Below are 13,979 nucleotides of genomic sequence, written 5' to 3'. Positions count from 1 at the left end.
CCAAGGCCTTGCACAACTCATCAGTCTACCTCTCTACTCATGTCTTCACATTCTCCCTCCCACCACCTCAGTTACTCCTGAGACTCCTTCCTATGCAATCCTTCCATATCTTCCTCCCACACCATGTAACATGCTTGAACTACCTTCCTCTTCAATCAATCCCACTAAAAAGACCTCTACAGAGTCTTTCAGCAATGACAGAGCAAAAATCTGTACTTTACCAAACCGGCATATCATACAGATTGTTAGGCCAGAAATGTAGCCTCTTTAACTGATGTACATTCATACAGATTCTAATTTGGGGACAGTTTAATCAGTCTTTCTGGTGACTTTTAGAAGAGTGCACCTATTCTAGCGCCAACTCAAAACAAAACTGTGCATATGTCACAACTCTTGTCAAAGCGTACTTGATGGACTAAGGAAGACATGAAGATAGCAAGGGAGAGGCGTTCTTCAGCTTAAAGACTGATTAAAAACACCAAGTGTGACTAATGAAAAGATTTTCCATGAAAGGTTTTCAAGATTAACTATTTGGTCTAAAGGGCTGAGCATATTCATTAAAAAAAAAGTTTAAAAAGATGGCTGTGTCATCCATAGTAAATATTTTATCAGGAATATCATCTCTACACCAGACGAGAATCCTGAGCACTGGGAAAACTTCTACTCCTTTATAATTCTTTCTGAAGACAAAGCAATGTTTCACTTCAACTTCCTTTGTTACACCAGACTCCCTTTACAGCCAATCACACTTGCCTCCACAACAGTCCAACATCTGATAACACAAGCCGCACATTTGCCAGGAATTAGTCTCATATAGCATCGCTACTAAGCTGGTCCACAATATTCATACTGCCTGAATACTCACCCAATTTATGTTCTCTAGAAGCCAGTCTAGCCTCAGGCCAATACGAATTTATAACAGAGTATTTACACAGCTTATGTTAAATCAGTGTATACAATAGCCCATAAAAGCTTAGAAGACATCATGGTCTATTGCTCAAAAATAACCCCCATATTTGAGGTAAGACTATGAAATTAACAACCTAGGTTTGCGTATTTTAAATTGTAACAAGACTGGAAGTGAAATATCAAGTTAAGAAAATGTTAGCCTTAATCTACCTACAGTAGTGGCCAAAGAGAGCAAGCTCCGACATCCCTATGTACTGCAACAGTTCACTGTCACAGGCTAGTCCAACGGCATCAGCTTTAACTTTGAATTTTCATTTTGTTTCACAATATCAATGTAGGTAGCAGAACTTTGTCACCTGAGATATACTAAATAAAGGAGTTAAATATAGAGTTCCTGTATCCAAGACTGAAGTGGTTTAACTTTTTATATACCAACCAATACAATACCAAAAGCAAATACTTAAAAAGCACAACAAGAGAAACTTGGTGTAAATGAATGAAATTGATGGGTTAACATATCTTCTCCCCTCTAAATTTATTCCACTAGAGATGAGCCAAAATCAAATCGTGCTTGCAATTTAAAGCATTATACATTCCAAATGTCCCCTCTAAAACTACACAGTGGGATTATGGTTCTGATAAATTTATCGCCCTGATAAAAGTTCCATCTAGCTCTCTCATTTTAGTGTTAAGAGGGAACTTTTAAAAGTCAAATTTTACAGATGTCTGAGCTTAAATTTTGATTTATTTTTTTTTTTAATCAAAGAGGGAGTGGAAAGGTTAAATTTGGCTGAGAGACTAAAAATTGTCCAGTCCTTAAACTTGGTGTCTAGTGAGTACGTATTGTCAACTACTTACATAATGTGTAGTGAATCTGAAAATCCAAATCCCCTGAAGTCAAAACGAATCAGAGAATTACACGGGATACACAATGCAATCTCAACTACACAGTTATTACTTAGCAAGTGAAGACATGGAAGCCCATTGTTATTAAGCATGCAACACTAGGCAAATTCACCTGCATACTAAAAAGTATTTTAGAAGGGATCAAGGTTACAAATGCACAATTTTTATTTGCAAGTTATATCAGAACTTCCACTACTTAGGAAAATCACCTTAATGTTATTATATGCTAGAGTGGCTTTTCCTCATTTAAAGACACAAAAAATTGTCATATTTGTATCTCTTTTCCATATCACTTACATTAAAAATGCAACTTCCAATGGGTTATCACCGTGTGTTTCTTTTGCCATCCCACACAAACACCTACCCATCCTAGAATTAAGTTATTCAACTAGAAGTCCATATTTCCAACTGAACTTCAACAAAACAAAATAGGTGATTACATGAAAACCACACACATGAAATACATCAGGAAACACAGAGGGAATGCTTGCAAGATTGCTCAGATTGGAATAGAGAAAAAAGTGGTTTAAAAACCCTTTTTCTAATAAAAATCAAGTGTATAACACCACTTTTTTTTTTTTTAAAAGGAAGAATAATCACATAAAATACTAGGTATTAATTCTCCCCTCCACATCATTTAAAAAAAGTTTCAATACATCAAAGAGGAAGAATGGTCTTGCAGTTAAGACACTGGAATGAGACAAACCATCTAGATTCAATTACTAGATCTGCTACAGACTCAGAGCATGACAGCAAGTCAACCTTACTGAACTTAACCTCTCTCATCTGCAAAGTGGGGACTAATACTTCCTTATGTCCTGTTTCAGCTCAATCTAGCTTTCTTGGTTAAAAGTAAAAGCTATAACTAGTCTGCAATTCCACGGGCTAGTATTTTAGGTAGGCCTCATGATATACGTCAATGATAACAGCCTGAAAGAGGTAGATTTAAATTAGTGTTTACTGAAAAATGATACAGGAACAATGCATCATACAGATGTCATTGACAGTATTAAGAAAGCCACAGCTTACCAGCTGGAATTCTCTGCGTCTGTCATAGGCATGCTGGATTCCATTATCTGCCCACAGTGATTTTATTGCTGGAAGATACTGTAAAAAAACCTGAGTCTCCACCATCCCTTGTGCCACCATTGTTGACCGAGTATCAAAAGCCATCATCTTATCCCCATTATTCTGGTTGTCAGGATCACCCCAGGGAATATGAAGTTTCTCTCGAGCATCTACAAGGACTCTCACACCTTGAAAAAAAACGGGAAAGTGCCATGATTAGATACTTCCAATATCTGCTATGTCTAGTCATTATACTAGGCCCTGAACCTGCAAAGACTTAAATACACATGTAACCGTATGCATTACGTGTAAATATTTCCAGGGCTGGGATCCTAGCTATTAATGCTCTGTTTCTCAGGAGAATATGATAGCTGTCAATTTTCTGATTGCAGATATTAAGATCCTTATGAAGAACAGAACCAGCAATATTGTAAGGTTCCTATTACCAGGATTTTTTTTTATCTTGTATTATGACTAGTATGGATTGTAAGTAATATTCTAAACGACAGAGTAAGCAATCTAAGCTGGCAAATGAAAAATGTCACAAGGCCTACTTGTATGCAGCACTGTAGCCATGCTGGTCCCGGGATATTAGAGACAACTTGGGTGAGGTAACCTTCTTTTATTGGACCAACTTCTGTCAGAGAGAGACAAGAGACACGGAGTTAGTTTCCCAAACCTGAAAAAGAGCTCCGTATAAGCTTTAAAGCTTGTCTCTATCACCAACAGAAGTTGGTCCAGTAAAAGATATTACTCAACCCACTTTGTCACTTTACAAGGCCTATTTGTCACTTGTCAAAACTCTGAAGCCAGTTTATGGCAGTTGACTTTACCTGGCAAGAGCCCAAGATTTCAGGCCTATAAATTAGTTATGCTAAGCACCATTTCAGAACACAATGAAGTCTCTAGCATCCTGCTTTAAGGCATCTCCTTGTTTCCATACATTGTAATACACTTGGAAGATAAGAACCTAAGAATGGCCATACGGGTCAGACCAATGGCCCATATAGGCCAATATCTTTTCCTGCAAAAGTGGCGAATGCCAGGTGCTTTGGATAGAAAGAACAGAACAATTATCAGAAGAAACAGAACAATAATCCACCCTCTGTTGTCCAGTTCCAGATCCTGAAAGTCAGAGAGTTAGGGACACCCAGAGCATGGGGTTGCATCGCTCATCATCTTAGCTAACAGCCACTGATGGACCTATCCTCCTATCTTGACAAAGTGGGTATTCACCCACAAAAGCTCATGCTCCAATACATGTTAGTCTATAAGGTGCCACAGGACTCTTTGCTGCTTTTTACAGATCCAGTCTAACACAGTTACCCCTCTGATACTATCCTCCATTCATTTATCTAATTCTTTTTTGTACCCAATTATACTTCTGGCCTTCACAACATCCACTGGAAAGGAGTTCTACAGGTTGACTGTGGGCTGTGTTAAGAAGTTCTTCCTTATGCTTGTTTTAAACCTGCTGACTATTAATTTCACTGAGTGACCTTTGGTTCTTGTGTTATGTGAAGAGGTAAATAATAATATGTCCTTATTCATTTTCTCCACACATTCACGATTTTATAGACCTCTATCACATCCTTCCTCAGTTGGCTCTTTTCCAAACTGAACAGTCCCAATCTTTTTAATTTCTCCTAATATGGAAGCTGTTCTATAGCCCTAATAATTTCTGTTGTCCTTCTGTGTACTTTTTCCAGTTCCAATACATTTTTTGAGATCAGGCAACCAGATCTGCATGCAGCATTCAAGGTGTCAGGGTACCATGGATTTATACAGTGGCATTATGATACGGTGTCTTATCTCTTTCCTAATTGTTCCTAACATTGTTAGTTTTTTTTGATTGCTGCTGTACAGATGCTTTCAGAGACCTAACCATGAGGACTTCAAGATCTCTTCCTTGAATGATAACCCGTAAGATAGATCCTATCATTTTCTATGTATAATTGGGATTACGTTTTCCACCATGCATTACTTTGTACTCAACACTAAATTTCATCTGCACTTTCTTGCCCAGTAATCCAGTTTAATGAGATCGCTTTGTAACTCTCTGCAGTTAGCTTTGGATGCAACTATCTGCAAATTTTGCCACCTCACCGTTTACTCCCTTTTTCAGATAATTTATGAATATGTTGAACAGCACTGGTCCCAGTACAGATCCTTGAGGGTCCCCACTATTTATTTACTTATGTCCATTGTGAAAAGTGACCATTTATACCTACCCTTTGTTTCCTATCTTTTAGGCAGTTATTGATCCTGAGAGGACCTTCCCTCATCTCATAACAAATTACTTTGCTTGAGAGCCTCTGGTATGGAACATTGTCAAAGGCTTTCTGAAAAATCCAAGGACAAGATATCAACTTGATCACTCTTGTCCATAAGCTTTTTGACTCCCTTCAAGAAATCTAGTAGATTGGTGAAGTATGATTTCCCTTTACAAAAGCTGCGATGAACACAATATGTTGAGGAAGAGTCATCTATATATCTGATAATTCTGTTCTTTACTAAAGCCAATATGTCTGGTACTGAAGTTAGGCTTACAGGCCTTTAATTGCCAGGATCACCCTTGTAGCCTTTTTCAAAAATTGGCATTACATTACCTATCCTCCAGTCATGTGAGGCTGATGTAAACAATATATACCACAATTAGTCGTTTATAATTTCACATCTGAGTTCCTTCAGAACTCTTGGGTGAATACTATTTGCTCCTGGTGACTTATTAAAAGTTTAATGTATCAATTTGTTCCAAAACCACCTTCAGTTATGCGTAAAGGCAGTAGCAAAACTGAAATTATAGATTTCAGGGATACAGTTAGTCAACATGCTTACCAATGTGACATTAATCGACACTTCATAAAATGTAAATTTCTGTTCCTAAAGATACTCTGATTTGATTAAATTTACACAGTAACTAATCATGTTCAGTACCATTATACACACAGTATTTCCCTACTCTTACTTTTTACTCTGATGAATTCTTAAAGAAAAGCAAATTAAGCAATTTAAACAAGTTTAATATTTGACCTTTTAAAATTCATCTATGCAGCAGTAGAAAAAAATTACATGACTGAGGAATTATGCTACCATTAGATTTACTGACAGATAGGAGAAAGTATGAAAAGAGGAAATCAGCATGGTGACGCAAGTACAGGACAGGCACATGGGATCAAAATATCTTGACACGAGAACCACATTAAGAAAAATGTCTAATTTTATGAGGGTGATATACAAACTATTTTTAAAATGTTCATTCTCTTCAGGTAATACTTAACCATACCTTCCAGATTGGCAAATGGAAAGAAAATTAAAGTATAGAACATTCACCTGCAATCCTTATTTGCATACTGTTTTACAGCAGTAGAACCACCTGAATTTACAAACAGAACTCTGTCCCGAGCATCTGCCCAATACATATTTGCTCAGGGTAAGGGAAAGCATTATTATTTAGTTTTTGCAGCTCCTGAACACATACTAGGCACTTGATGGAAGAAAGACTAGGGGTAAAATTTTCAACTGAGTAATTATTTTAGGAGTCTAGGTCCCTTTTTCTATGGTGACTTTTAGACTTATAGTCCAGTTTTACTGAAAGTCAATGGAACTTAACTCTTAAATCAAAGGCACACTTTGAAAATGGAATTTAAGACTCTTATATCACTTATATATTTTGAAAATCTTATCCCTGGTGTCTGCCTTGAAAACTTTACAGTCTAATCTGAAAATGAGATGAAGATAAAAATTTAGAGGGGCCGGGGTAAAAAAAATAAAAGGATGACAACAATCATCAGACACACTCATTTAAGTCACATGCACATCTCAGTTATGGCACTCTGGCTCTGGAAGGGGCACAGAATGGGATGAATATGTGGGCTTCTCTTAACAACTAGGTCAGTCTAAGTTTCCACATTTACAGCAATGCAGCTTCTACTAAATCAATTTGATATGCAAATCCCTCTCCACAAATACAGGACACTTCTCTTTATATATAGATATAGATATGTATATATAAACTTTCAAGTGCACTGTTTCCGCCTTTCCATGACTTATCACACTGGGATACCTTACTAGGAAGTGGTGAAGCTGAAATCTGTCTGAATGAAATTTTTTTGTATGTGTTTTGCATGAATAAAGCTAGGAAAATACTGCACGATAAGCTAGAATCCCTCAGTACCAAGCCTCACGTCAGAGTGTGACTGGTTGCAGCCCAGGCTACCTCCACTTCCTGCAGGGTGGCCCGCCAGTTCGGAGACTCTCTCCTCAGTGGTTATTATATAAACTAGTGCTGGGTTGTATAAAAGTGTTAAGTGATTGAAATAAAACCAAGCCCATCAGGCAGAAAATGATCAGACGGTAAGAAATAGGGCTGCTCCTTGGACACGTCTTTGGAAGGTAATAGTCTAGTAAAGGCTCTTCATGACCCCCGGAGGAGGCGGGGTTTCTGTGCCCCACCCACTCTCTACCTCTCGCGCCCCCTCCTATGCTCTCATCCCCTTCTCCCCCCGGGCTATATCCCCCCACGATCCATACTCTCTTGCCCCCCACACACACACCTCATGCTTTCAAGACCCCACTCCCTGAGGCCACGCCTCCCCACACCATCCTCTCTTACCCCCACCTTCCTCCCTCAGGGTCCATACCCCTCCATGCTTTCTCTCTCCCCCCTCCCCCCGCAACACGCCCTCGGCACAGCCCCGCGCGCTCTCCCCCCCTCACATCTGGAGACCAGTTACTTCACACACACCCCAACGCTCTCTCACCTCTCCCGGATCGTCCCCCCTTCCCCTATACCTCCCTCACCCGCGGGCCATACCCCCCTCTCGTCCCCTCCCCCAAAGACCATGCCCCAGCGCCCACTCCCCCCCGCGCGCTCTCCCGCGGCCGCCCCTCAGACCTTCCCCCTCCCGCCATCTGACACTACTGTCGACACCAGGCCAGCGTCCCGGGAGGCCAGCCGCCGGTCCCCAGCCCCGCCCCCGACAAGCCCAGCGGCCGCGGGCCGACCCCGGCCCACCTTTGATCACGTTGCTGTAGATGGTGGCGCGGAACTCCTCGCGGGCCGCCCGGTCCCAGTCCTGCCCGTGGATGATCCGCATCTGCTTGAGGAAGGTGGACTTGCCGCTCTCGCCCGCGCCCAGCAGCAGGATCTTGACGAGGCGCTTCACGTAGGTCTTCTCGCGGTTCAGGCACTTGTCGATCTCCTTGGACTTGCGCTGCTGCTCGGCCTCGGTGCTGGTCAGCAGGCAGCCGGGGAAGCAGCCCGACAGCGCGGAGCGGGACGGCAGGAAGTCCGCCATCTTAGCAAACACTGCCAGGGAGCGGCCGCCGCGCGCCGCAGCTGCAGCCTAGCGCTCCCCTCGGCGCGGCCGCCTGCACATGCGCCTCGCAGGCAGCAGCTGCCGCCGCCCGGAAAGAGGCACGTGACCGCGGGGGCGGGCCTCCGCTCACACCTGCCACGTGACTGTGCTGCCCTATCCGCCGCTGTCTGCCCGTCGTCACATGATTAGCCTTCCCCTCTGCGACCCAGCGCAGTCACGTGACGTTTTTGCCGCCTATTGGGTTTCGCCTGTGTGTACCTGGGCGGGGCTAAAGTCATCGCAAGATGTCGCGAGATCGAGGGTCTTTGGGGGCGAGTCCGCCTTAAACAGCGGCCGGCCGCGCGCCTCTGTCTGCGCATGCGTGTTCAGCTCGCGCGTGCAATATGACAGGCGGGGCCGATGTCTCGCGGCACGCGCAGAGTACGAGCAGGGCGGGCCCCCACACAGGCAGGGCTGCTAAGAGCATGTAGTCAGTGCACCTCTGTGTCACCCACACAGACCTAACCGTGTACGCACATGTAGATTTGCACACGCGTTTGCTCGCACACTTTTGTGCACACGGACATTCGTGCATGCACAGGTGTGCCCAGGGCTGATGAGAGAGTTTGGGGAACCAGGGGACAATTGTACCCACAGCGGAGCTAGGGGGGGCTTCTGCACTGTCACTGGGATGACATGGGAGGGGTGGGGCTCCTGGGACACCAAGCCCCACAGTTCTTTCCCACGGCCTGCCTGCACACTCACCCTTCTCTTGTTTTACCAAGTTCTACTGTCATTTGGGGTTTGGAAAGACTCAAAACATGGACTTTTTGTGGGGTGGGGCAGTCTTGCTCCAAATAGAGACTAGTCATTGGAAAAATGGCAGTATGTGGCTCCATTTTTTTTCCTGTTTACTTTTGTTTTTTGGTGTCTCTATGATTCCATATTATACATCTTTAATTTACAAGTAAGATTTTTTTTCTAACATCCACTACTGCAAATTCAGCCTGGAATCAGAATGTCAAAATGGGTTCTGTCCACACATTTCAGTAGTAATAAATATTTTGTAATACATCTTATCTGGCAATTCTGTTGCAGTTACATTAGCCAGACCAAAATGTATACCAGTCCCCCTTCAGTGGTTCAGATCTAACACATCTTATAGGACTAAACGTGAATCAACTTAGTTTATTCAGTAAAGTAAGTCGATTAGCACAAAGACAGCAGATCTGTGGAATAAGAGGCTGCCGTTTTTAGGCACTTTTTGGATCATTACTACTACAATAAAATAAGTGGCCAGATTTTCTGCTGCATCAACTGGATCTCAGCTGCAACAGAAGAAAGGCTACCAGGGAGCAAGTCACTTTGCTCAGCTTTCCCTTTCCCCAAGTCTGGTCTTGCTAAAGGTTAGAGCAGAGGTCAGCAACCTTTCAGAAGTGGTGAGCCGAGTCTTCATTTATTCACTCTAATTTAAGGTTTCGTGTGCCAGTAATACATTTTAACGTTTTTAGAAGGTCTCTTTCTATAAGTCTGTAATATATAACTAAACTATTGTTGTATGTAAATAGGTTTCTAAACTGTTTAAGAAGCTTCATTTAAAATTACATTAAAATGCAGAGCCCCCTGGACTGGTGCCCAGGACCCACACTGTCTGAGTGCCACTGAAAATTAGCTTGCGTGCTGCCTTTGGCACAAGTGCCATAGGTTGCCTACCCCTGGGTTAGAGCATCTTGGGTGGGACTGTCCACCAGCTCAGGATAATCATAGAAAAACATGGTCTGACCTTTCTTATACATGAAGGAAATGATGTAGGAGCCACTACATCAACTCTGTTCCTGCTGGGGAGATACAATTAGTTGTCACTCTCCCAGGCCAGAGCAAAGGGAACATAATTGTCCAGGGAATCTTGCATGGTATAGTGCAAGAGTGTAGGCATAGTGAAGCAGGTGATGTCACTCATGAATAGGGAATTAATTAAGGAATGGGGATAATTAGAAGCAGAAGTGTACAGGGGTGCTGGAACAATTCGTATAGTAGGGGTCCTGAGAGCCATTACACCAAACTGTAAACCCAGTATATGAGGGAAACCACTTCAAGCCAGGGGGTGCACCAGAAGCCCTAGTTCCAGCATTATGGAAGTGTGTACATCAAACTGATGATGGAACAATTCAGGAGTTTATTTGTATCTGTAAAAGCAAATCTCTCTTGAGCATTTAAACACAATACGCAGGGCAGCTCTTAGTCTGTGATGGTTTGAAGGAGCATGATTTCAAAACACTGTGGGCCAAATTCAGCTTTGTCCACAATATTCCGGGATGTTGTCAGTCACTTTGATAAAAGAAGAGGAGCAATATCGTGATTAGAAGGCTTTGGAGGCTTTCCTGGCAGTTGGGAAGTGGACAGCTGGAAACGTGGAGTGACTGATAGTTGGGACTGGGAATGTCAGTAGGGTCTGGGGAGCTGAGAGTGACTGCTGGAAATGGACAATTGGATGGTGACAGTCAGAACTGGACAGCTGGGAGTGGGCAGCTGGAGAGAGAAGGAGCCTGAAAGAAGTGTAGTTTCAGCAGTTTGACCCCCTGGAGCAGGACAGGGAGTCGGGGAACAGGCAGTGAGGAACAGCCAATAGGCTGCAGGACTGACTGTGTGAGAAGAACACAGGGTGAGGGATGGGAAAGTGAAGTTATGCAAAGTGAGAGAGGAAGGAAAATGATGAAACCAACAGAACTATGGAGAACTAGACAGAGAGTGAAACTGTCTGTGAGATCTCACTGGAAGGGTAGTGCCAGAGGCCTGGTTCTTCTCGCTGATGGAATTGGGGAGCAGGGTTGAATTGCTTGTTTTATTGTTAAAACAATGATTTCTATTTCCCCTCTGAGTAAATTCTCATCTATGAGATGGTAATTCATTCTGGCGAGGGGAAAATCAGATCTGGAGGATGATATTGCGGTTACATGTGGAGGGGATACGCGGTGGCAGTTGTGACTTTCAGAACTGGGGACTCTGGCTCAACCATCTTTGTTTAAAAATGAACACAAGATTTTTAAGTGAAGGTCAGTAGCTTGCCTGACAGACAGTAAGGGCTGAATCTTCCAAAGATTTCCATAGAAGTTAGGAGCCTCAGTAGACGTCAGAAGCCTAACTTCTTTTGATCATAATGCCTTATGCTCATTCTCCAGAAGGAATTTTTTGTTATCTTGCTCTGCTGGGCAACCGTGATTTTCATCGCCTGCTTCTACCCCTTTTTTGTCTCTCTGTGCTGTTTACCAGCAGACTCAAAAGGAGCACTCAGAAAAGTAGGCCCCCCAAATTCGTGGCTCTTTGGACAATGTTTACTGACATTTACTGATAAAATCTAATCCTTAGTATTTACGGAATCTAACCCTGATAAACTCACTGCAAGACTTCTGGACAAACCATACCCAGTATTCTGGAATGTGAACTTTGATACTTTTAAGTATTGATTTAAAGGAAATAGTTTTTCCAATAAACTGCCAAAGTTTCCTCGCATGAAAGTTGAGTCACAGTCTCCACAACCATTTCTCCCCCTCACCCACCGCTTTTTTTTCTTTTCCAAACCTAAAATATTATCAAGAGAACAAAAGACAGGAAAGTATTAAAAGAGGAAGAAGTGCTGGATGCCCAAGTTAGGGATTAGAGGATGGGGAAAGGATAGAGAAAAGGAATGTTTGATATAGTCAGTAAGTGAGTTTCTGTAAAATGACCCATATATAACCATGTCTGAGTGATGTGAGGTGTGTATGCGTGTGCACTTGCATGTGTCTGAGTTAGATGACCCATGCATGTGTGTTTGTTTTACTGTGATGTGAGTTTTGTATGTGTGTGTGCCTTTAAGGAATATGACTGATCCAAAAATGACAAGTAACTGTAAAAATGGCACCATGTAGCTCAGTTTTTGTTTTGTTGGTGTGTGATTGACCAGTGCGTGCATGCATTTTAACAATATTACTTCTGTGTGTGTGTTTGAGCAATACGACCCAAAAAATGCCACTAGTGAAACTGTAAGAAAAAGATGACTGACCTTTTTGCCCTTTAACCTTTTGGGCCAGATCTTCAGCTGATGTAAAGCTGGTATATCTCCAGGTCAATTGAGTAGTAGCAATTACCTGAGGAACTGGCCAAACGCTGGTAGATTAGCTTAATTCCCATTGTGATGCACAGATGATAAACAAAAATGGCCATGACCAAAGCTGAGGCAGATCAAATATGTGATTGCAAACTGTGCACACCCTTGGGCCTATACTAACCACTCCACCTAGCAGTTGTAGGGTTTCCATCCGTAAATGGGGACCATTCCTGTAATATGAACTAATAACCAAGTCTTAAAGATGTTAAAGCCCTTTCTCTATTTTTGATAAAATGCTAATAAAGAACGAAACGTTTCATTTCCTCTTTGTTTCCCTCCCATCCCCATCCTTGTGTAAACATCACAACGGAAGCCTGAGCTGCCTCGGATTCCTCATTCTAGTGTCATGTTCCAAAAACTCCTTTCTGTTGTTGCACTTCGGAGGAGAGTGCATGATAAATACATTTCAAGGTTTTACTTTTTGTTCAGAGGACTTTAACTGGACCATTGTTTTTAATACCAGGGTGAAAACTCCCTAGCTACTCAAGTCTCTTCCTACACCATTTGACATAACAACTCCCCCACCAGCTTGTTTGCTTCTCTGTCTCCTTGAAAGAAAGCCTCAGGCCTTGTCTATGGGAAAGGTTCACCAATTATACCGTTATACAAATAGAGATGTTATACACACACACACACTCTCTTAAACTGGAATAAAAGTGTTTACAAGGGGGCTTGTATAACAATACCAGTTTAAAGTCACACCTTAGATTCAAATCTTTCCCATGTAGATAAGGCTTTATGCAATGTCCAGTCCAAGGAGGGATTTTACCATGACCCCATTACCGCCACTGAGTGAGTTCTGTGCCCTCATTACTATGTGCTTCCCAGACCTGCCAAATCCCACTCATCCGATGGAAACTCCATCTTTTTGTGTCCATTTCCAAATCACTTTTAAAGTCTCTCCCTGTTGGAATGAATGATTTGCTTTTGCTTTGTTTGTTGCAATGTGTGTGTTTCAGTGAGATTTTAAATTCAGCCTTGGTTAGGCAGGTACAATTCCTAGTGAAATCAGCAGGTGCTGTGCCCACTTATGCCAGAGCACCAAAGCTAATTAACTACTGCTGCCAGGGGAGAATGGAAATAGACAAACACAGCCCCTTCCTGCTCACAGGTTTTATGTTGCTGCTGTAGAAGCATCTTCATTTTTGCACTATGGCCTAGCAGATCAAGACCTAGTCTGGAACAGCAGCGGTGTGAGTTCTGGTCCTAGCTCTTCCTTTGACTGCTTGGGTAAATTGCTTACTTCTCTATGCCTCAGTTTTCCCATCTGTAAAATGGGGATAATGATACTGACCTCCTTCGTAAAGAACTTTGAGATGTACTGGTGAAAAAGCTAGGTAATGAAATTCAGTGTGAAGTATATGCTTGACATGCTTACAATATCATTCTACTTGCTTCATATCTATTATCCCTCAGTCCCTCAGATAAGAAGCGGGTCACACATTGCGTGCTTTTGGTGTTGCAAACTGCAGATTGTGATTTATGAACCAAAAACAAATACTTTGTTCTTAAAAAAAAAAAACAAAATTAAAAAGAGTTTGGAAGGAGTTTCTTCATTGATGTAGGTAATTCACTTCTCCAAAAGGCGGTAGCTTGGTTGATGGAAGAATTTTTCCATCTCCCTAGCTGCATTTACGCCAGGGGTTAGG

General features: G+C 42.3%; 1 protein-coding gene across 1 annotated transcript in view; it reads right to left on the bottom strand.

The window, feature by feature from the left end:
- GNA13 (G protein subunit alpha 13) overlaps positions 1–8,267 on the bottom strand; it is a 42,262-nt gene extending 33,995 nt beyond the window's left edge. Inside the window, exons 1-2 of the mRNA XM_030534373.1 lie at positions 7,901–8,267; positions 2,845–3,071 (exon numbers count right to left, since the gene is read on the bottom strand). Coding sequence (XP_030390233.1) covers positions 2,845–3,071; positions 7,901–8,183 — 510 coding nt within the window. The 5' untranslated portion in view covers positions 8,184–8,267. The remainder of the gene's footprint in view (positions 1–2,844; positions 3,072–7,900) is intronic.
- Positions 8,268–13,979: the final 5,712 nt, after the last annotated feature.

This window comes from Gopherus evgoodei, chromosome 15, assembly GCF_007399415.2.
Source record: "Gopherus evgoodei ecotype Sinaloan lineage chromosome 15, rGopEvg1_v1.p, whole genome shotgun sequence".
Classification (NCBI taxonomy): Eukaryota; Metazoa; Chordata; order Testudines; family Testudinidae; genus Gopherus; species Gopherus evgoodei.
Note: the sequence above shows the minus strand (reverse complement) of the source record. Positions and strands in the feature narration are given on the sequence as shown.